This window comes from Staurois parvus, unplaced genomic scaffold (assembly GCF_062004578.1).
Source record: "Staurois parvus isolate SC_StPar_1 unplaced genomic scaffold, SC_StPar_1.0 ptg000439l, whole genome shotgun sequence".
In the NCBI taxonomy this organism is placed as follows: domain Eukaryota; kingdom Metazoa; phylum Chordata; class Amphibia; order Anura; family Ranidae; genus Staurois; species Staurois parvus.
The window spans coordinates 7382169-7405986 of record NW_028318235.1 but is presented as its reverse complement, the minus strand read 5'-3'; the positions used below and the strand labels follow the sequence as shown (position 1 = coordinate 7405986).

Sequence of the window (23818 nt, the reverse complement as noted above, 5' to 3'; positions counted from 1 at the left end):
TTATGGAAGCTACGACCGCTTACTTGATTTGAAGTTGCAAGCAGCAGGAGTGTCATTCTTTGCTTTGCTACACTGCTTGGTGTGCAGAAAATGAGAGGTTCAGTTGTCAGCAGCAGGAAGGCATAAAATTCCCCTGTGTTACTGTTGGAAAGATTTTCCATCACTTCCTGCCCTGACAGCAAGTTAGGGGAAGCCTCCGCAGTAGGGGGATACACATGGCATTAAAATCTTAGAGAGGTGGAAAAATAAAAACGACCTGGGCCTGGACTTGAACATGTATGTAAACTCAAACGTTTTGTTAGATTTGTTCTTTATAGCAGAACAAAAACCTATTCAAATTTAAGAGCTGTCCCATACACTCATCTGATTTATTTTACATCTGAGGTCCGATTAATCCTCCTAGTTCTGATTTTAGAACTACAGATGATTTAAGGTGGGTATATGAATTGAGTTGAATGAGGGAAAAAAACTCACAGATCCCTGCATCAAAACAAACCATGTGGATACAGGGATCTCTCCTGATGTGCTTTGTATTCTGACAGAATATCTCACTCCCCCCCTTTCCCCATCAGAATACAAAGATCAGCACTGCAGCCATTGGTTGCAAGCACTGGTCGAATGCTAGTTTTCCAGCATGACCATTTTACATAGTTGCATAGTTAGTCTGGCTGAAAAAAATACAAAAGTCCATCCAGTTCAATCATTAAAAAAAAAGTTCTAAACCTACACCCACAGTTGATCCAGAGGAAGGCAAAAAAACCCGGCAAAGCATGATCCAATTTGCTCCTGCAGGGGAAAAAATTCCTTCTTAATCCCCCGAGAGAAAATCGGATATTCTCTGGATCAGCTTTACCTATAAATGTTAGTATCCAGTTATATTCTGTATTTCTAATAAAGAATCCAGGCCTTTTTAAAGCAATCCACTGAGCTGGCCAGAACCAAATCTTGAGGGAGTCTATTCCGCATTTTCACACCTCTTACTGTGAAGAAACCTTTCTGTGTTTGGAGACTACATCTCTTTTCCTCCAGACGTAAAGAGTGCCCCCTTGTCCTCTGTGATGATCTTAACAGTGAATAACTCTACACAGAGTTCACTATATGAACCACTGATGTATTTATACATGTTGATTTAACAGAAGCTGGCTTCTTTTGAAGAGGCAGTGGTGTACTCACACACAGATTTCTGCTGAACCAGCCAACTTTCAGTACGTTTAGAACTAGCTTTAGCGGTTATGTTGTGAATAGTAGACTAGATGGAGGGTCTGCGTATTTAGCAAGAGAAACCTGAGGATTGACACTGCGCAATTCATAAAAATGCTGTGGGGGACATTATTAAATCCTGTTGTATCCTCTGCTTCCTTTAAACAATCGCATATTGTGATCGAGTTACCATTGTAGTTTTTATTCCCATTGGGGATCCCTGACAAAGGTAAACTGTGGAAATATAGTGACTAGCTTAGTGTACTGTTGCAGAGGAGATGTGTGCATGTCTGGCACATCAACAGCTATTTTCTGTACTTACAGGATATGTAAAAGGAAATAGGGGTATGTTGCAGAGGTTTTTTTTTTTTTTTTTTTTCCTTTTAAATGTCTTTTACACACAACTAGCATACGTTCCTGAGTATTCTATACAGCAGTATTGGTGCAGGAGGAGAGAGCAGAATGGGGAGAGGTGATGATTTATCAGCATGTTAGTCCACCTTCATTATTCTATAGGCGGGGTGACCCCACTGAATTCCTTCTCTTTTTAGAGAAAGTGATGTCACCCTTTAGCTGTGTTCTCTGACATAAGTATATTTTGCAAACATCATTTCACATATATGAGTTGTTTGTTTAGCTAAAAATACTTCTTTTGGAGTCCAGCTGGTTCAAACGCACTTATCTCCATAACAGAACAATGTGGCTGCTATGTGCACTGTAATACACTGTGGTAGCATTAGCTACATACAATAAGCAGCACTTTTTTCTGGCCGCAGTATGGACGATTTCCTGTCTATTGCTAGAATTAGAGAGTCAGGCTGAGTGCTTCTCCACTATTCAGGAGAAGCCATGCATTTTGAGCAATGTATACAAGCTTCTTCTGATTGGCCGAGGTGAAGAGGCAGGTGGATGATGTCACACCTTCCACCTTCGTAGTACTTTCCAAATGCCATATACAGTGCTTGAAAAATTCAAAACTGAATAAGATCTTTATTGCTTCGAGATATACTTAATTTACCAACAGATCATGTAACATTTGGGTATCCGGTAACTAATGTAAATTTGGCTTCCCAGGCTGTTATCGAATCTTACTACCTGTCAAAACCATTATGTTTCACCATCAGAAGAACTTATTTATAGGTTATTTCAGAGTACTAGTCAGCCTGGAGTTAGGCTTTAATGTCCAGCTCTGATATCTTGGATCATTTGCAGTAGTTATGCTAGATTTGTTAATGAAATGTTTTTTGAAGAAGTATGCTCAAGTTCACATTCTCATATGTTATGGAGATTTACTCTGGATTATAGGGCAAGGGTTTATCACAGAGGTCAGATGTTTCCTGTAGTTGGCCACCAGGTTTTGCACACATTTCAGAAGGGATTTTGGCCCACTCCTCTTGGCAGATCCACTCCAAGTCATTAAGGTTTGGTGGCTGACTTTTGGCAACTCAAACGTTCAGCTCCCTCCACAGATTTTCAATTGGATTAAGGTCTGGAGACTGGCTAGGCCACTCCAGGACCTTAATGTGCTTCTTCTTGAGCCACTCCTTTGTTGCCTTGGCCCTGTGTTTTGGGTCATTGTCATGCTGGAACACCCATTTTCAATGCCATGGCTCAGGGAAGAAGGTTCTCACCCAAGATTTGACGGCACATTGCCCTGTCCATCGTCCCTTTGATGCGGTGCAGTTGTCCTGTCCCCTTAGCAAAAAAACACCCCCAAAGCAGAATGTTTCCATCACCATGTTTGACAGTTGGGATGGTGTTCTTGGGGTCATAGGCAGCATTCCTCCTCCTCCAAACACGGCGAGTTGAGTTGATGCCAAACAGCTCAATTTTGGTCTCTTCTGACCACAACACTTTCAACTAGTCCTCCTCTGCATCAATCAGATGTTCAGTGGCCTGGACATGTGATTTCTTGAGCAGAGGGACCTTGCGGGCACTGCAGGATTTCAATCCTTGTTGGCGTAGTGTGTTACCAATTGTTTTCTTGGTAACTGTGGTCCCAGCTGCCTGGAGATCATTGACAAGATCCTCACGTGTAGTTCTGGGATGATTCCTCACTGTTCTCATGCTCATTGACACTCCACGAGGTGAGATCTTGTATGGTGCTCCAGATCTAGCGAGACTGACAGTTGTTTTGTGTTTCTTCCATTTTCGAATGATTGCACCAACTGTTGTCCCCTTCTAACTAAGCTGCTTGGCGATAGTTTGTAGCCCAGTCCAGCCTTGTGTACAATCTTGTCCCTGACATCCTTGGACAGCTCTTTGGTCTTTGCCATGGTGGAGAGTTTGGAATCTGATTGTTTGATTGCTCCTGTGGTCAGGTGTCTTTTTTTTTTTATACAGGTAACAAAATGAGATCAGCAGCACTCCCTTTAAGAGACTGCTTCTAATTTCAGCTTGTTACCTGTATGAAAGACACCTGGTAGCCAGAAATCCTGCTGAATGATAGGGGAACAAATATGTATTTTCCTCATAAACATGCAAATTGGTGCATAATTTGTTAGACGTGCATTTCTTTTGAAATTTTTATTGTAATTCTGTCTCTGTGTTACAATACACCTATCATTCGATTTTTAGACTGATCATTTCTTTGTGCGTAAGCAAACATTCAAAATCAGCAGGGGATCAAATACTTATTTCCGTGTGTGTGTGGCAAATATTGTCTATGTACAAGAGGCATATCAATTCTTACTTGTTTTTTGGTGTGCTTTGGGTAGTACTTCCTGATCATGTGCAATAATCCAGCTTTACACTGAGCAGGAGCTCCCTGTAAAAAAAAAAAAAACGATCACTGCTACCCACTCTTTTTGCAGGGTGACTGGTCTTGTTGTGGGTGGATCCTCTGCATCCTCACAAATAATGCAGGACTGCTTATCCTGCTTTATATGTGATGATATCCGAGTGCAACCAAGGGATGGAAGAGGAGGAGTAGCTATGGGGGACTGGTTGCATAGAGAGGAGGAGTTGGGAAAATGCTTTTTCTTGGTACCATATGGGAAAAAAAGAGAACATTTTTCCTGCACTGCGTTTTGGTGTGAACCAGCCCTCTGTCAGGTGGGAGAGTGTTTGTGTAAGACTAGTGAGGAATTGAAGAGACCTGTCATCTTTCATCTACTGCCTAAAATCAGGAACAAATGTCTAATAAAACTTGTGTTGCCTTTTTTTTTTTTTTTTCTACAGGTTAAACCATGTTCCACCAAGTTTACTTTCAGGACAGAGAAGAAGATACCAAAGCTTGGAGTCATGCTGGTTGGCTGGGGTGGAAATAATGGAACAACCGTTACAGCAGCAGTGTTGGCCAATCAAATGGGTCTTTCATGGATGACCAAATCAGGAAAAAAGGTAAATACTGTTAACCATACAAGCAACAAATACTGTTAACTATATTTTGTCTGTAACTATTTTTAAAGCAGAACTTCACCCAAAAGGGGATGTTCTCCTTTTTCTGCCTCTTCTCCCCCCCCCCCCTCCTTTTTTTCAAGCGGGAGTGGCTACCTGGTTTTCACAGGAAGCCACTCTTCTGCGTGGATCGCCTAGGCACCCCCCCCCCCGGAGCTTTCTGGAACACATTACAGGTCCCGGAAGCTGCAACACCATTCACAACACGCAGTGTCACTCATGCATGTGCAGTAGGAAGCCGGTTGTGAAGACGCTAGGACTCACAGCTAGCTTCCATTAGTAAACATACTGGCATCAGGGACCCGAAGACCGGCAAAGAACCAGCCAGGGATAGGATGGTGTAAGTGTCCTTGTATTAAGTCAGCAGCTACAGCATTTGTAGCTGCTGACTTTAATTTTTTAGGGAGGACACCGAAGATCCACTTAAGGAAAAGTCTCGCTTGATTGTGTAATTTTACTTTTATTGCAATGAGATATCGTTGCAAATCTTCATTACTTCATTGTGTATATCAGGTAGTTTCAGGTTGCGCACATATTAATACACATTATTAATTAGTAAGGAATTTAAATGAGTCCTTCTACTTTAAACTGTAAACTGGCCAACCGTGCACGTATTGAAACGTCTATGTGCATAATGGTGTCAAATAACATAGCCCAATGTTAGAGGAAAACTAAACCCATGAACTAAGATTGAAGATTTAGTATATTGCTGCTTACCAGTTCTTAGATATGGCTGCGTTAGTTTTTCTTTCTCCAGCTAAGAACATTATCAGAAAGTGCAGGAAAAACCCACTGATCTAGGCAGAAATGCAGTTTCGTCACTTCATATGAGCTGAACAAAAAGCAAAAGCAATGTTTTGTAAACAAAGGCAGAAATGTAGCAACCATGCTCCTTCCATAGATTCAGTGGAGGAGTTGACATAGCCTCCCAAGGACAGGAATTGTATTATTCACAGAATTACTAGGAGAAAAAAAGCCTGTGAAAAGAAAAATACCACAATGCAACCACATCTAGGGACTGGTAAGCTGCAATTCAGAAAGTTTTTGGACTTAGATGTGCTTTAACAGACCTTCAGCTGTTCTCTAATTCCGTAATAATCCACCTAAAATTTCAAACTCAGACAAAGAACAGGTGTATTTAGGGAAACCATAAATCCTAAAGTGTCACTAAACCAACATCTTAAACCCCCCCCCCCAAAAAAAACATTAATGAATGCTGTATTGCATATGCTGTTCATACTCATTCACACTATGAGGTTTGTTTTCTGTATTCTGCAAAGACTTGGTTGATCCTGCTGCTCTCTACCTCCACCTTCTGTCCAAGTCCCCAATACACCTGGGGATTTTGCAGAGTAGTGGTAGCAACTCTACACATGCTCAGTTTTCAGTGAGTTTCTATGCTGTGCATTTCCTCCCTATCTCATCTGAGCAGCCCATGTGACTATAGCATCACACATGTGGGTGTATACACACTGGCAAATGACAACCCACTCCCTCCTGGAAGATGTGACTAGCAGCAGAGGACTAGAAGCTCCTCCTGCTCATGTTTCCCTGCAAAAATGCTGGGAAAGAGCTGGGTCATGTGACAGCTGTATATTGATTAGAAAAAAGGTATTTAGATTTTTTTTTTTTGTAATTAAAATAATTACAGCGCTATTCTCTTTATACAGATAGAGAAGGGACATATGTCAATTAAACAGTGTGTGTTTTTATTATCACTTTAAGTAAACCTACACAAATATAATAATTTGAGATCGACTAAGACTCTTACATAAGGCCAATTGTGACAAGTTAATTTTGCTGTGTTTGCTCAGACCAACCATGACTATGTCCTTTTGACATCTTTACATTTTACTACTGATAAGTCTTACCAGAGATAAGGTCATCCTGTTTTACTCAGGGTTATTGAGTGTGTAGCAGTCTAATAAAACTTCTTGTAGATAACTTACTATATGTGACTTTTATTGTTCCAGGTTGCCAACTATTATGGGTCCTTGTTTCAGTCATCAACAGTTTGTCTGGGTTGTGGACCTGATGGGGATATCTATATACCTTTTCGTGATCTCCTTCCCATGGTCCATCCTAATGATATTATCTTTGATGGTGAGCTTTGAATATAAATGCATGTGTGGTTAAAGTGAAAATAAGAAGCAGTATAATGAATTTATAACTAACAGCTACTGTGAGCTACCAGTTCCACATATACTGTAAGCACACAGATCACCATCATTTTTAATCTCCCTTTCTGTCCTGCTGGTCTAATGAAACCCCTTTAACATAAATAAAAATTGAAGGTCTTGGGAGCATGTGTTTACAGATATGGGATATATGGGAACTACATAATCTATCAAGGTGCTTCTGCAAAGTTAACCTGTGTCTAGGGTATGCACAGTAAAGTATTTACATACTTTGAGTAAGAACAAGCACATTTAAATAAGCCCCTATTCCTCACTGTAGCTGTGACATTGTGAAGGAATCAAACTTCACTTTTATTTTAGTGACACTGTACTACTCTGCGGAGGAGATGAGAATTTTTTTGCTTATTACGCTGATTAAAAACCATAATTTTTATGGCTAGGATCTATTCATGTGCCATTTTGTACAATTGTGACAGTTGCGATTAGCCACAGCTGTCATGTGATAAAGGGGCACTTGGATTGGCCCAGTCTGTACCATGTGGTCACTGTTTTTCTTTGCAAAGGATACCCAATCACATGCAAGGAAAAGGAAAAAAACAGCATTTTTGCTTGCACATGATTGGATGTTAGAAATCAACAGAGCTTCCCCCTCAGTCTATGCACTGCAAGTGAAGTTGCTGTAGATCTATTTTCTTTTTTTAAATCAACGCCAATGAATGGCTATTATTGAAAGCCATTGTGTACTATTGACATGCGATCGCTGTGATTGGTGACCACTGGTAAAGGGCCAGTCCGGTAAAACAATCTATCTTCCGCTGTGGAGTAGACACCATGGGTGACTGATCGTGCCGATGCAGGGCCCCTAGGGCAGCCACAAAGCTCACACCTGAAGGATGTCACATGACATCCATCCAGGATAACAGTGCTCCCGCTCTGCCTGCATTTTACAATAGGCCGGGCGGGAGGTTGTTTAGAATACAGTGCCTTGAAAAAGTGTTTAACCCCATGAAATTTTCCACTATTTGTCATGTTACAACCAAAAACGTAAATGTATTTTTGGGGGATTTTGTGTGATAGACCAACACAAAGTGGCACATAATTATGAAGTGGAAGGAAAATGATAAATGGTTTTTAAATTTTTTTACAAATATCTAAAAAGTGTGGCGTGCACCTGTGTGTAATTTATTCTCAGTATAAATACATCTGTTCTGTGAAGCCCTCAGAGGTTTGTTAGAGAACATTAGTGAACAAACAGCATCATGAAGGCCAAAGAACACACCAGACAGGTCAGGGATAAAGTTATGGAGAAGTTTAAAGCAGGGTTAGGTTATAAAAAAAATATCCCAAGCTTTGAACATCTCATGGAGCACTGGTCAGTCCAGCATCTGAAAATGGGAAAGAGTATGGCAGAACTGCAAACCTACCAAGACATAGCCGTCCACCTAAACTGACAGGCCAGGCAAGGAGAGCATTAATCAGAGAAGCAGCCAAGAGGCCCATGGTAACTCTGGAGGAGCTGCAGAGATCCACACTCAGATGGGACAAATCCATAGGGCAACTATTAGTCATACACTCCACAAATCTGGCCTTTGTGGAAGAGTGGCAAGAAGAAAGCCATTTTTGAAAGAAAGCCATAAGGTGTCCCGTCTGCAGTTTGCGAGAAGCAATGTGGGGGACACAGCAAACATGTGGAAGAGGCTCCTCTGGTCAGATGAGATCTAAATTGAACTTTTTGGCTTAAAAGAAAAACACTGTGTGGTGGAAAACTAACACTGCACATCACCCTGAACACACCATCCCCACCGTGAAGCGTGGTGGCAGCATCCTTTTGTGGGGATGCTTTTCTTCAGCAGGGACAGGGAAACTGGTCAGAGTTGATGGGAAGATGGATGGAGCCAAATACAGGGAAATCTTAGAAGAAAACCTGTAAAAGACTTATTAAGACTTACTAAGAGCTACAATGGAATGGTTTAGATCACAATATATTCATGTGTTAGAGTGGCCCAGTCAAAGTCCAGACCTAAATCCAACTGCCTATCTGTGGCAAGACTTAAATTGCTGTTCAGGCACTCTCCATCCAGTCTGACAGAGCTTGAGCTATTTTTCAAACAAGAATGGGCAAATATGTCACTCTCTAGATGTGCAAAGCTGGTAGAGACATCCCCAAAAAGACTTGCAGCTGTAATTGCAGCGAAAGGTGGTTCTACAAAGTATTGGCTCAGGGAGGCTGAATACAAATGCAACCCACACTTTTCAGGTATTTATTTGTAAAAAATTTTGAAAACCACTTATTTTCCTTCCACTTCACAACTTGCCACTTTGTGTTGGTCTATCACATAAAATCCCAATAAAGTACATTTACGTCTTTGGTTGGAACATGACAAAATGTGGAAAATTTCAAGGGGTATGAATACTTTTTCAAGGCACTGTATGTAAATACTATAATGTCCATAGACTAGGCACAGGTGTACATTTATTGTTAATCATTACAGATCTACATTAATGTGTGCTCTTTTTATAAGTGTGTGATTATTTGTAAGGCTTTGCTTCCTGTTGATTATCTTATCTCACTGATGTGGTTTTTTTAATGGTGCACTGCCTGTATGTCATGTCAAACACAAACTGGTGGCCAAATACCATGTACATCTTTACCTTGGCATTAAAGCCTTCCAAAGTGCTAGTATATTTTATGATGGTAAGTTTGATCGTTGGAGGACAGGCAGGCTGTGCTCCCAGCAAAGCCAGAAAATGGCCCACGTTGAGGTAGATGGGTTTCTATGCCTAGTGTGGTCAGTTTAAAATAGGAAAGCAGGGGGACTGGCAGGATCACCAGGTATGTTATCCAAAAGAAGAAATACAAAGCGAACAAGATATTTTTTTAACACAAGTATATAGTACAACAGACAATTTCAGGAATATGAAATGTTGGAGTAACATATTTCAGAATGCAGGCACACTCCTTACCCCTGCCATATGTAATTCAGGACCTTGTTGACTAGTTAAAGGGGAACTTCACTCTCCCAATTAACCTGTATTATTTCTAATTCTTATGTTGCTAGTATTAGTAAATAGGAAAGTGCCAGGAGGTGTTTTTCAAAATGATTTCTCAGCAAAATAAAGTATGGAGACATGGATGGAGGAGTTTGTTTTGAATGTTAAAAATGCATTGCATAGCATTTTTGGTTTGTGGTATTCGGATGCAGTGCAGTTCCACTTGAAGTGCTTGCATTTTTATTTGAGATGCCAATAATGACTTAGAAGAGGGTAGTGTTGTAATTATGAGTTGAGTAACTTTGATGTCCTTTTCTTAGGTTGGGACATCTCATCACTGAATCTGGCTGATGCCATGAGGCGAGCAGAAGTCCTAGATTGGCAGCTGCAAGAGCAACTTAGGCCCTTTATGGAAAAGATGAAGCCCAGGCCTTCAATCTACATACCCGAATTCATTGCAGCCAATCAGGAGGACAGGGCTGACCATATACTCCATGGCACTAAAGCAGAACAGGTAGTTCATGCACACATGATCGTTGTACAAAGGAAAAAGTGATCCCACAAGTTATATGATAAACGTTGAATCTTCCTCAGTTTTAATGAACATTGTCAATGTTTCTAGTGTGAACTTGTCAAAAGCGCTAAGAAAGAATTCAATTCTTTTTAAACGGGTGCCTGTATTCTTCATCAACTAATAATAATTCCCATTTTTCTAAGTGGTTTTCCCCCCACCTTTTTTTTATTGCAAAGATTTGGTCTTGAAAAGCAACTGAAATTACCTACTGGTTAAAAATAGAGAAGCCATCTAAAAATCCATATAGAATAAGCTTCATAACAAGGTGAGAATGCAGATAAATGTAAGAAACTTAATACGTTTTTGTGAAGATTGCACCAAAGCCATGCTATTTCATTAGCTGCCCTTCCCTGCCCAGTGCTGTGCTCGTCAATAGCATTTAAAGAGTAAGAATTTATAAATGTTTTTTTTTTTTTTTCCCTTTTATGTAGGTTCAGAAAATTCGTGAGGATATTCAAGATTTCAAAAGAATAAGTGGAGTAGACAAGGTTATCGTGCTGTGGACTGCAAACACTGAACGCTTCTGTGATGTGATCCCAGGAATTAACGACACCGCTGATAATTTACTACAAGCTATTGAGGTACCTGCAGCTATATGGGTCTAATTCACTTCATCAAAAGATGTCTGCACTTTGGTACTGTATAGGCCAGGCCAAGTTAAGGTTTACTTTTAAACTTTGTGGTATGTGTAACTTTTTATGCTGTCTATATTTACATTAGGCTTAGAAAATTGGCAAAAAGTGTTTTGGCTGCATTTTTTAATGCTCCCATACCACTTTAGGTCATTTAAAACAGTGGTAGAATTCACCTGCATGTTAGCATTACTTTGCTTCACTTCAAGAATTCGAGGGCATGTCTCATTCTCTGGGATTAGTCACAACCTGCTGCCCCCATTGAATTTAAGTGCAGTACTTAAAAAACAAAAAACAAACACATAATGAATGTGTTAAAAAAAAAAAAAAAGAAAACCTTATCAGGTTTTTGATGTGCTCAACGAACATTATACTCTCCCTTGTGAAAAAACCCCAGAATAACTAGAGGTAGCATTTGGGCAATACTTAATATGAAATGATGGATGCGAAACACATCTTGGATGCAACGGAGTGCTGTAGCAGAGTTAACCCACGTTTGCCATATCTCTATACTCATATGAAAGAGGCCATACTCTGACCATGGATTCCCAGAACCTGACCACAAAGCATATCTCTGAAGGGGCACATTACATTCTGATTTTTTTATAACTGCATAGGCAAAAGGAACAGTTGAAAGCTCTGCAGAAAATGTTTCTGCATGATGGGAAATGTGTGATCAAAGCTACAGACTACTTGCTCACAGTAGCTGGATGCACTGTTACCATAGCAATGGTTTACCTTTGAATATTTTTCAGATGCACGTTTTTACTTTCTGTACACTCCTATATTAATCTTTTGGCCTCTAAAAATCTGATTGTATCACGCTGGAAGATTTCTTTGATATGTCCCAAAACATGACCGAACATGTTCACTGTCCTCAATTTTGGGAAAAATCAAAGGATGACCTTTTATGTTTGTGACAAGCTAAACCTTTTTTCGTTTGTTTTTTGTTCTGTTTTTTTGCCAAATTGCCAAGCGTTTCACATTTTAGCTTGCTGAACATGTTTACAAATACCCTGTTCCTCTGTGTTCAGCTATTTGTTAAAGCTTACTGCAACTTTATTTTTTTTAATCCATTTAAAGTGGATGTCTGAAAATACCCGCTGAGCATTCCACCTCCAAGAATTGAACTTTAAATTGGAAATAGGTACATCATGCAAAGTGGAGGTGGAGTAAAGGTAGATCAGGAACCTTACCCGCCTCCAGTGTAGTGTGCTTGTTTCTTTGCTTAGTGTTGATTTATGACCGGTTCATATCCTAGGTGAAAAGGGTGTTGTAGAGGCTGACACTCAAATTTTTTTTCACAACAGATGAATTTGAGAAGAGAACAAAAAACCATACTGTGCAGTATGTTCTATCATACAGAAAGCTATAAGCATATGACAGTGGTGTATCCTGCATGTGTGCAGGACACATGGCACCTAAGAGGCATTGTGTCCACTATGCTATCACTCACTTGTGGCACGAATGCCATCCTTCGAGCTGCAGCCCCCCTGTCAATTGTGGATGCGTTTTAAAAGGAGGTGCATTGTGCACAGACTAATGATCTGGCAGGTTGTGGTCCCTAGCCCTGGCCAACACCACTGTACTCTCATAGTCTACCACTCTACTACTGCAGTTCCATCACACCTTATACACAGCCACTCCAGTGCCTCCCCTTTACACTTCACATGGTTCACTTTCAATTTAGTTGTCCCCAGCACATCCCTTCCCACTTCTACAATTACCTCTGTGCCAGACCCCATCTCACTCCCACAGTATGCTAGTACCCAAGTCTTACCACTCTAACCACTCAGAAGCTCTAGTTTCTCTCCTTTCCTGCCCCACATCACTCACTTTTAATTGGGTAATTCATCTCTTTACACCTCCCTCCTCCAGTACTTTCTCACCACCATCTGACATTTTCTTCCTTCTTTCTTTACTCCACACTTTCCTAATTCACCTCCTCCCTTCAGTTGTAAGTACACTTTCAACACCACTCTCCCTGCTCCTCTTCTTTCATAATTTACAAAGGTTTTGATCTCTAACCGAAAGCTCCACTCACTATTACTGTTGCACAAGTGTTAACGTCTGACAGCTTCCTCCTTCACTCCATGCTGCCTCATCCCACCTTCTGCCAGTTTTAAATACTTTGCCATCAAACCTCTCACTACCATTCTTCTCCTTCATTCAACTGTTACAATACACAATGGTGTCCTTCTATCTTTGTCCACATTGTACTCTTTCTCCCTGCATTAATCTTCATAGGGTAGGGCTACTGTATGCACACTTAGACTGGCTGAGAGGAGGTGTGGTACAAAAAAATTAACATTCTGGACCAAAACCGAAAATGCAGGATGCACTTGGCCAAAAACTGGAAAAACCGAAATGGATGTTTTTTAAATATAATTTTTATATATAATTGTATTCAACTTTTTTTATTAATATCAAAATTTAAATATGAATTTAAAAAATGCAATCCAGTAACGTAAAATAACTTTTTGAAAGTAACCCACAAAAATTGTACATAAAATGAAGTATATAATAAAATTAAATTTTGCCCTGAGGTCAATACCGCGATAACGCGATTTTTCCCTTGAGGTCAATAGGGACGCGATTTTTGCATTCAAATTATCATTATCGGCACTTATTTCTGGCTGATAATTTTCGGCAGCTGATATCAGTGCATCACTACTTAGAAAGGATTCTTTCACCACAATGCATTTTCTCTATTACTGTGCTATACATTTTATATTCCACACCATGTTATTCTCTACATTTTTGTATTCCACACCACTTATTCTGTACACTGCTGTACATGACTTATTCCACACTGCCTCATTTTATGCTATACTAGTTGTTGAAGACTGTTGTATCCACACCCCTTTAAGCCATACCTATTCAGTGCAAAAAAAAAAACATGCCCACTTTGTACCTCGGCGCACACTGCACATTTTCTTTCCCTTGTTGAAGAATTACCTAATCTATGATCTTGCACACAAGCCCATTGCATTCAGAAAACATCCCTGATATGGCGTTACAATAAACATAAAGTAGTTGCAATAGTTCCTTTTGGAAAACATTGAAAAAAGACTGGGGGGTGGGGGTGGAGAACTTCTGCTTGGATTGGTTTGGCCTTGAAAGTGGGAGTGGATACCTGTTTTCTTAAAAAGAAGCAAAAGAAGCCTTAAAGTGGAGCTTCCTCTTTTGGATGGAGCTCCGCTTTAAAGTCTTCGGAAGTTGGTCCTTCCCCTCCCCTCACTCTTCTTGGACACGTGCCAGGTCCCAGAAGACTATGGGGCCATTCACAAAGTGAAGCTCTTCTTGCACATGCGCAGTGGTCACTTGGCTGTGAAGCCGCAAACTGTCACAGCTGGGTGCCCACACTGAACATGCCGGCGCCAGGGAGAGGAGCCAGCTGGTGAAACCAGTGGTGGTGAGGACGCCGCTGGACCGAGGGACAGGTAAGTGTCTGTCCTTTAAAAGTCAGCAGCTACAGTTTTTTTATTTTATTTTTTTTTCAGGTGGAACTCTGCTTTAATATAAATATATTTTCTGCATTAAGGTAAAAAACCTAAGCACAGCTTCCCACCCCAATACCTGAGCTCCTTTCTTGGCTCTCTCCCTTCTTATAGATTCAGAGACCGCAGCGGGAGCTCATGCTGCTGTCAATCACAGGCAGTGAGGAGGGAGCTGGGGTGGGGCAGAGTCATGCTTTGTGTGTGGACACAGAACCGGGAGCAAGCCCGCACAAGTGCCCCAATAGCAAGCATCTTTCTATCATGGGCACTCGATAGAAGAGGAGTCAGGAGCACCGGCTGAGGACTCGGGGCTGCTCTGTGCAAAACCATTACACAGAGCAGGCAAGAATAAAATGTTTGTGATTTAAAAAAAAAAAATATGGGTTTACAATCACCTTAAAGTGTATCTAAGCACAAGAGCAAAAGTATAATTTGATGTAGTGGTTGCATTGGTTGCCTTTTCTCTCTGGTCATGTTGGAAAAGGAAGGGGCCATCCCTGAACTTTCTCCAAAGATGGGAGCATGAAATTGTCCAAAATGCAGTAATATTTTTTTGTTTTGCCTTGTTTCTATAGCAAGAAATGGTTTTTATTACTCTGTGATATTGCTGGGCTTGAAAAATGATTGCAGGGGCTGCTTCTGGGAGCTCTGTTTCTATTAACATAGCTATGCCCAAAGAAGTGTGTGTGTATTGTGACCGACAGGGGTAGGAGAGTGGCCAGGGCTGGTAATACCAGTTGCACTATAATTTCAGGTCAAACCAGAGCCCAAGCACACTGGGCTTCTTGTAGATCAACAGGTACTTTACTGTACTTGCAGCCTTTTAAAATTGATAATCCATTGGGAAATAATTTGCATGTATTGTAGAGCTATACTTACTTTTTTTATTGTATCTTTTTGCCCTGACATACATTATAATGGAAATAAAGGGTTGTTTACTGTGTAAGGGTAAGCTGCAAGTTATAAAAGGATTCTGTATCATACGGGGAATTTCTTTTTAAGCCAATAACCCCTTTCGGTTGCTACAAGTGGTTTCCAGCATTTGTGTAGTATAGACTGGTTGTGTAATATTCAAAGGTAACAAGCATTTTGTCAGCTGTATTAGGTAACACACATCCTGAGTTGTCGGACTAGCTGTGATCTCTATGTAATAAGTGATGTAAAAAAGGAACATATGAACAGTTTAGCCCATCCCACTCTCCTTTGTGGTTTTCAGTCACTGGGTTGGTTCACAGAGATGGCACCATACAGTCACTTATCTATCTGTTCATTCTTTTACAGTGATTAGGTTTTATCAGCCGTCTAGCACAGGACTCTTGAACTTCTCTTCATCCTTTTACCAACACATCATTTTCAGCCTAATCACACAAGGATTTGAGTTAAAGGTGGTAGATTATTTAAATAACAATAAAACAAAGTTATCTGCTGACATGCTCTAGATATAAAAAATAATGTGTGTGTGCTATTTTGCCAAAAGTATTGGGACGCCTGCCTTTACACACACAAGGTTTAACCACTTCATTTCAAGGCCAATTTGCAGCTTTCAGCACTATCACACTTTGACAATTGCGTAGTCATAAAACACTGTAACCATATGAAATTTTTATAATTTTTTTTAGACAGAGAAAACTTTCTTTTAGTGGTATTTATTCACCACTGGGAGTTTTTTTTTTTTTTGCTGTATAAATGAAAGACCAAAAAGTTTGAAATATGTTTTTCTTATAAATATATATATATATATATATATATCATTTGTTTTTTGTTACATACTTTCACCCTAGCAGTACAGTGTCACCATACTTGTGTGGGATGATGAAGGTTTTTTTTTTTTTACATTGATTGCTTTTACACCCATACAGCAATCATTTCTCTCTAGCTGCATTCCTGCAGCCATGGAGAAATACTGTGAGAGCTGTGATTGGTCACAGCTTGTCACATAGTACAAGGCTGTTGTGAAAAGCCTTGTACCATGTGACCTCTGTGAACATTCACAGATTTCACACGTAGTAAACCATGTCAGGAAGTGACATCTTGTTTACTACTGTTCAGGTGATCACTGATTGGCCAATCACTGATCATATGCATCAGGACCTCACACAGAGGTCCCATACAGCGATCTGTGTTCCGGTGGACACAGCGGGCACAGATTGCGATGCGCACTCCCAGGGAGCGTGCACGGGCAATGGATGCGGAGGGACGTTTAGAAATGTCCCCCCTGCATTGGTAGCGCTCCTGTCTGGCCGTTTTTTAGGCATGCACCGGACGGGAACAGGTTAATGGCATGCCGATTTTAGTCTTTAGGGTTCAATATTTGGCCCACCCTTTGCAGTTATAACCGCTTCAACTCTTCTGGGAACTCTTCTGGGAGTTTGTCTATGGGAATTTTTGACCATTCTTCCAGAAGCACATTTGTGAGGTCAGGCACTGATGTCGGACAAGAAGGCCTGGCTTGTAGTCTTTGCTCTAATTCGTCCCAAAGGAGTTCTGTCAGGTTGAGGTCAGGACTCTGGGGTGGAGGAACTTCACTGGCCTGCACAAACTCGCTCATCCATGTCTTTATGGACCTTGCTTTCTGCACTGGTGCACAGTCATGTTGGAACAGGAAGGGGCCATCCCCAAACTGTTCCCACAAAGCTGACACCTTAAGAGTTCCCTTCACTGGGATTAAGGGGCTAAGCCCAACCCATGAAAAAAAAACCCACACCATAATCCCCCCTCCACCAAACTTTACACTTGTCACAATACAGTCAGGCAAGTACCGTTCTCCTGTTAACTGCTGAACCCAGATACGTTCATTGGATTGCCAGACAGAGACGTGTGATTCGTCACTCCAGAGAATGTCTCCACTGCTCTAGAGTCCAGTGGCAGTGTGCCTTACACCACGGCATCCGACACTTTGCATTGCACTTGGTGATGTAAGGCTTGGATGCAGCTGCTCAGCCATAGAAACCCATTCCATGAAGCTCTCTGTGCACTCTTGTGCTAATCTGAAGGCCTCACGAAGTTTGGAGATCTTTAGCTATTGACTCTGCAGACAGTTGGTGACTTATGTGCATTGTGCGCTTGAGCATGCTACATGGCCTACCACTTCATGGCTGAATTGTTGTTGTTCCCAGTTGCTTCCACTTTGGTATAATGCCACCAACAGCTGACTGTGGAATATTTAGTAGCAAGGACATTTCACAGATGGACTTATTGCACAGGTGGCATCCTATCACGTTTGAATTCACTGCGCTCCTGAGAGCGATGCATTCTTCCTCAAATGATTGTAGAAGCAGTCTGTCTTCCTAGGTGCTGGATTTTATACTTCTGTGGCCATGGATGTGATTGGAACACCTGAATCCAATTATTTGGAGGGGTTTCCCAATACTTTGTGGCAAGTGTGTGTGTGTGTGTGTGTGTGTGTGTGTGTGTGTAAAATTATTGTAAATTAATTATAAAATGTTGGCAGTATATAAATGCCTATATTAAAATTTGAGCAATTTTTGCTGCACTAGTGCCACAAAACAGCCTGCTTACATAAAGCCGAACAGCAGTTAAGTCTCAAAGTTCAGGAGCAAAATAATTTGGAGTGAGAAAACCAAAATGTAACTTTTTGGTCACAATCCTAAACACTATGGTGTCCGCTTATGACACAGAGAATAGCTGCGATTCAACGGATCTCAGCTATTCTCTGGTCATTCACAGTTTATGACACTCAGGAGATCATGTCAGCCCTTCGCTGGAGATCTGTGTTCTCCCTCCAGATTCTCCAGCCCAGAGCTGGAGAATCAGAGGGACCGCAAACTAAGCAGAGATAATTTACCTCTGCTTAGTAAACTGATTTTACTATAATCGCGCGAGATTACAGTCAAAGATCAGCCGGTTTCCAGAGTTTGTAGACCGTTCTCCAGCGTTTGGAGATCGTTCTCCCTTCGTTCGGAGAACTGCTTCATAAACTGCATTCACAGGAGAACTGTGTTCTCCAAGAATGCCGGAGAACTGAGCAGCGATCTATTACCGCTGGTTCATAAATGGACACCTAAGTTTGGAGGAAGCTCAACAAGGCCTATGAAGAGAAACAGACCATCCCTGCTGTGAAGCGGGATCACCTCTGGGGTTATGTGAGCTACAGCGGCACAAACCGTTTGGTCAGTACTGCTAGCAAGATTACTTCGGCATGAAATCAGAACATCTGAAGGTAGATATGCATTACTCAGTGTAGACCTGAAGTGTACTTGGCCTTTCTAGCACAAAACTGATCCTAAACATAAGGCCAAAACATCCCTTAGTAGTTGCAACAGAACAATGTGAAGGTAATTGGATGGGGATTACAATCACTTGACCTCAACATGATTCTATCATGTTAGATTCCCAAAGACCTGGAGGCTTTCTACCAAACAGAATGGGTATGTTTGCCACAAGAGATAAATAAAGGGCTCCATTTCACAAGACTGCAAGCTCTCATTTATGTTAGGGGCAATATGATATTAAGAGCTAAGGGTATGCAAATTGCTTGTACAACTATTTTATTATTTTCCTTTTATTACTATGGTTTGTTTAATGACCTGCTATACTGTGATGCCTATTGGTGTAATCTGAATTGTATTAAAGGAATAAGTTCACCTTTTTTATCAGAAATAATAAATGCACATTTTTTTTTTTTGCAGATAAAAAAAATGTGCATTTATTATTTTTGGTTGCAGGAGCCTGGAAACCATTGCTGATCGCTGGTGCCATGCAGATCTGTCAGTATATCTGCTTACCCTCTGGGATGTACGAGCAAGCAGATCTACTGACAGGAAGAATCCATGAACTACCACTGTTCTCCACAGCCCTGTGATAGTTCATTGATAACTAGAAGCTGACCGCCGCTAAGGCTGTCGGAACTTGTAGTTTCTCATTCACAGAGGACTGAATAAATGACTTGGCTGGGTGGGTGGAGCCCCGCACGGCCACGTTTTTGACAGCTAGTGTGGGTGAGGGGCACAGAAGATCCTCCACTAGCTGTCGAAGCAGGACCGATGCATTCATATCTATAACCACAGCTGTATGTGTATATATTGATTTATTTATACAGTTTTTATTCTGATTTATGTGTAAATATATATATATATTTTTTTTGTGTTTACCTACACAGCTCGGCCTTGAAGTGTCTCCATCCACAATGTTTGCCGTGGCCAGCATCTTGGAGGACTGTGCTTACATCAATGGGTCCCCCCAGAATACATTTGTTCCTGGAGCTATAGAGCTGGCAACAAGGCATTCTGTGTTCATTGGAGGGGATGATTTTAAGTCTGGACAGACCAAGATTAAGTCGGTCTTAGTGGATTTTCTTGTCAGTGCTGGCTTAAAGGTACCTCTAAATAACCATTGTTTAATTTTTTTTTTTTTTTACTTGTTCTGTATTTATGTAGTAATTCAGGTGTTTTTTGTTATTTACATGAATTAAATGTTGATTTATAAAAGAAAAATATTAAAATGCATTTCACACATTTACAAAATGTATATATGTAATTATGTACAGTAATGTGTAAAATAGTTGTCAAAATAAAATTTTCTAAGAAGTAACTATTGTTTCTTGGTAATTGAATTTCCCCTTTTCATTCAGACAGTTTCCATAGTGAGCTACAACCACCTAGGTAATAATGATGGGAAGAACCTCTCTGCTCCTCAGCAATTTCGCTCCAAGGAGATTTCTAAGAGCAATGTGGTGGATGACATGGTTCAGTCTAACCCTCTTCTTTATGGACAGAATGAGAAACCTGACCACTGTGTGAGTATAATTGTAGACCTGATGGGAGTCTTTCATCGTCTTGAAACTGTATTTAAAGCAAACTATACACCATCCCAGATAGATTGAAGGATAGAGAGAGAAACCAATAGTGATCGAAATTAACATGGACATTTCTAACAATTTAATGGCTATAAATGTCCGTGTTTCTGCACTAAAGTTATTTTAAATATGGTAGTTGCCTGCCTGTTATGTTGACCCTGTGGCTTCATTATTATATCACTGACCCAGAACATGTTTGCAGTCAGAAAAGTTAAATGTCCTTCTCCACATACTTGTTCTGTCATTCATGCAGTCAGAAAAGTTAAATGTCCTTCTCCACATAATTGTTCTGTCATTCAAGCAACATCAGCAATTGTTTCTTAAAGGAAAGGTTTACTTTTAAAGTAAAACTTTACTATTAATACATTTCATGCTGTTTCTGCATGCACGTGGTTTATACTCCCTTTTGTAAACATGACTGTTTGTCAAGTCACAATGGCATATGATACTAACCATGTGAAGCATGATGAGTTTTTCTCTAACCACTCCATGCTGCTTATGTATCCCTCCAGTCAGATGATACTGAATGTCTGAGACAGCCTTGTTGATGCTTAGTCTGCTTACAATATATTTTGCTATTTTGTCAACTGAGGGACACAGAGATTCAGAGACTGTTGGGTTAAACTGCTTCTTCCAGACTTGGACACTGACAAACAGCAAAATTGTGGCCAGTCAGATATAATGCCCTCATAATCACAGCATGCTTTAGTTTTTTGCTAGTGTTCTAGGACGATGGGCGCATTTTTTGCTGAGAAAAGTCTAATCCTTTTTTTTTCCCCAGTTGAGATTCCTCTACAAGCTGCTTGATCTGGCCTCTATATGGAGCTATCCAGATCGGTGGTTCTCTAGCAATAGCTTTAAAGGCTGTACCCAACCCCACTGACCTGGACAAATGCTAGGCTAGCCTGGCATGTGACGTTCAGGCATGAGGCTCTTCCTTGTGTCATTTTTCAGACTTAAGTGTACTGTGTTAACCATGGCATGCTTGACACAGTCCCGGGTTTCACACTGCCTCTGAAGACTTACTTTTTGAGTAGGCTGTGTGGGTGAGCTGAGCATCAGGATCTCCCTATGGCTCTGCTGCCCTCTTTACCTGCTCCTGCAGCCAAGAAAATCCAGCCTAGAAGTGGAGGTCTGCTATCTTGTGTGTTTTGTTTGTATGAATCTCCTGTCAGTGAACATGAGGACTCCTCTTTGGCTTAAAGAGGCACTTCAGCCATATCCTAAAAATTACAACAAAGGCACCCTCAGAAGTGTTTAATAATGGCAATCTACAAACCGATACTCATTGGCAATTGCTGGCTTTTTATTCTTTGCATACCTTATTTTTCTTTTCCTCCCCATTCTTCTCACAGTAGCCATTTTAACTAAGGGCAGATGATCCCATCTCTTTCCTTCCTGGAACTCTGCCTGGACCTTTGGGTCTGCCTCCTGAAACATGTTACAGGAACTTCCCAGGATTAATTTGTGAGACCAGGGTTATATCATCAATGCCTCACGTAACCATGCAGTGGAAAAACAGTAATTCAAAGTAAAAGAAAACAAGTTTGTCAAATGAATGTAAGAGGATTTCATTTAAGTATGCAGAGTTGATTTTTAGTGAAAGAGGGAAAAAGTGTTGGCTGCAGAACTGGCATGCAAAAAAGCACCTGCTTCACATGCCCTTTAAAGGGCAGTGTCTCTTTAGCACTTTTCTGGATACCCTTTTCAAAGATTTCACTAGGGTAAGATTACCCATCTGCCCCAGCAAAAGAGAGCCTGGGGATCAGCCCAGGAAGACTCAACTCAGCAGTGATTCTTTTACTTTCCTGTGGGTTCCAGTTTGTGGTTCTGCCATTTGACCCATGTTCTGCACCTCAAGTGTTCGCCAAGGTACTGGCCCCTGTGCTAGCTTTGCTACACTCCTAGGGCATCCCCATTGTGGGATATCTGGATGATCTATTGTTGAGGAAGCAAATGACACAGATTATGGCTGACAATGTAGTGCGAGGGTTGGGCTGGGTCCTGAACCTTCAAAGAAGTCTGTTCCAGCATTGACTAATGGAGTATCCTAGACACAGCTCAAGCTAGAGGTTTTTTTTTTTTTCCCCCAAGGGGAAACTTTAAACTCTCCACTCCCAGACTCAGACCCCTCTATCCAGGAGTCACCCAATTTTGCTTCTGCATGAGCATCCAGGGCTGATTGTGGCGTCTTTTGATGCAGTCTCACTTGCCCCTTACAACTTTGTCAACACTCTATCGTCCTGGGACAATTCAGTTCAGTCCTTGAACAGACCATTTTTCTTGGCACCGAAGACCGGGTTGTCCTTGGTCTAGTGGCTCAGGAATTCTTCTCTAGAGAAGGAGAAAGTCTCTCCTTCTGGTCTTTCCTTCTGGTCTCTTATTGGCACAGGGGACTTGAACGTCTGAGCAATTCAGACTCCCAATCAACACTCTAAAACTTCTGGCAGTTTGGTTGTTCCTGCAATGCTGGGACAATCTTGCCTTTGCAAGAGGTGGAAATGATTCTGTACTGGCCAGAATGTCTGTCTGTTTCTTTCCAGCCTTGTCCGCCATTCACATTCCAGGCAGACACTTTTTCAGCTAGCAGTGCCTGGACCCAGGGGAATGATCCCTACACTTGGGGGAGCTCCAGGACCTCTATCACAGGTGAGGTACTCTGTTATTGAACCTAGCAGTCAGGAGATCCACATCCAAACTGGAAAGATTTGTCTCCAGGTGCAGAGACCCTCTGCGAGAAGTAGTGAATTTTCAAGTGGCTCTGTCGGTTTAGTACAGCCTAATCTACGCCATTCCTCCCCTAAAACTCCTTCCTTATTTACTCTGTTGGATTAAGATTGAGGGCATTCAAATAACTTTCATATGTCTGGACTGGCCCAGGCAAATCTAGTACTCTGATCTGGTCAGACCCCTGGAAGATGCTTCTTGGGCTCTTCCAGATTGTCTGGATCTTCTGTCTCAGAGACCAATATACTACTTCTGGGTCGCCTACTTTAACGGCAGATTTGTTATAGCTCTGGACTTGAGGGGCAGAGATATCTCTATATCGGTGAATTCCACAATGTTAAAGACTAGGAAGTCTACTTCCTGCAGATCTACATGGAAGGCATACGTGGCTTGGACAAGACTTTAAGACTTCTAGAGCTCATCTATACAGAAAATCTTTAAAGGTGACCTAACACACATACCCAAACCCCCCAGTGCCACTGTACTTACCTCCCGTGATCCTTAAATTTCAAATCCCTGGAGAGGCTTGCCAGAGCTCTGACACCTCAGGATCACAGGAGGCAAGTACATAAGGACTGAGGGGGAGGGAGGAAGGGGTCTGGTGTTAGCTCTCCTTTTACAGATTTTTTGTAAAGACAAAGTAACACTTAAAAAAAAAACAAACAAAAACCTTGTTAGTCTGTCCCTGTGTCTGACTTCAGTTCATCAGATCACCCTCCATTTCCTTGATGTTGGTTGTACAGAAGGCAGTATCTACAAGGCAGACATACAAAGACTGATTCTCTCTTTGCCATTCCTGATGATGGTCACCATAAACTGGAAGCAGCTTCTCGTTCCACCAC

The 23818-nt window shown here is 41.2% G+C and overlaps 1 protein-coding gene across 1 annotated transcript in view; it reads left to right on the top strand.

Moving 5' to 3' along the window:
- Positions 1 to 23818, top strand: part of ISYNA1 (inositol-3-phosphate synthase 1) — a 34221-nt gene that overhangs the window by 5761 nt on the left and 4642 nt on the right. Inside the window, exons 3-8 of the mRNA XM_089687908.1 lie at positions 4381 to 4542; positions 6573 to 6702; positions 10049 to 10242; positions 10734 to 10883; positions 19554 to 19769; positions 20025 to 20189. Of these exons, the coding sequence (XP_089544034.1) occupies positions 4381 to 4542; positions 6573 to 6702; positions 10049 to 10242; positions 10734 to 10883; positions 19554 to 19769; positions 20025 to 20189 (1017 nt within the window). The remainder of the gene's footprint in view (positions 1 to 4380; positions 4543 to 6572; positions 6703 to 10048; positions 10243 to 10733; positions 10884 to 19553; positions 19770 to 20024; positions 20190 to 23818) is intronic.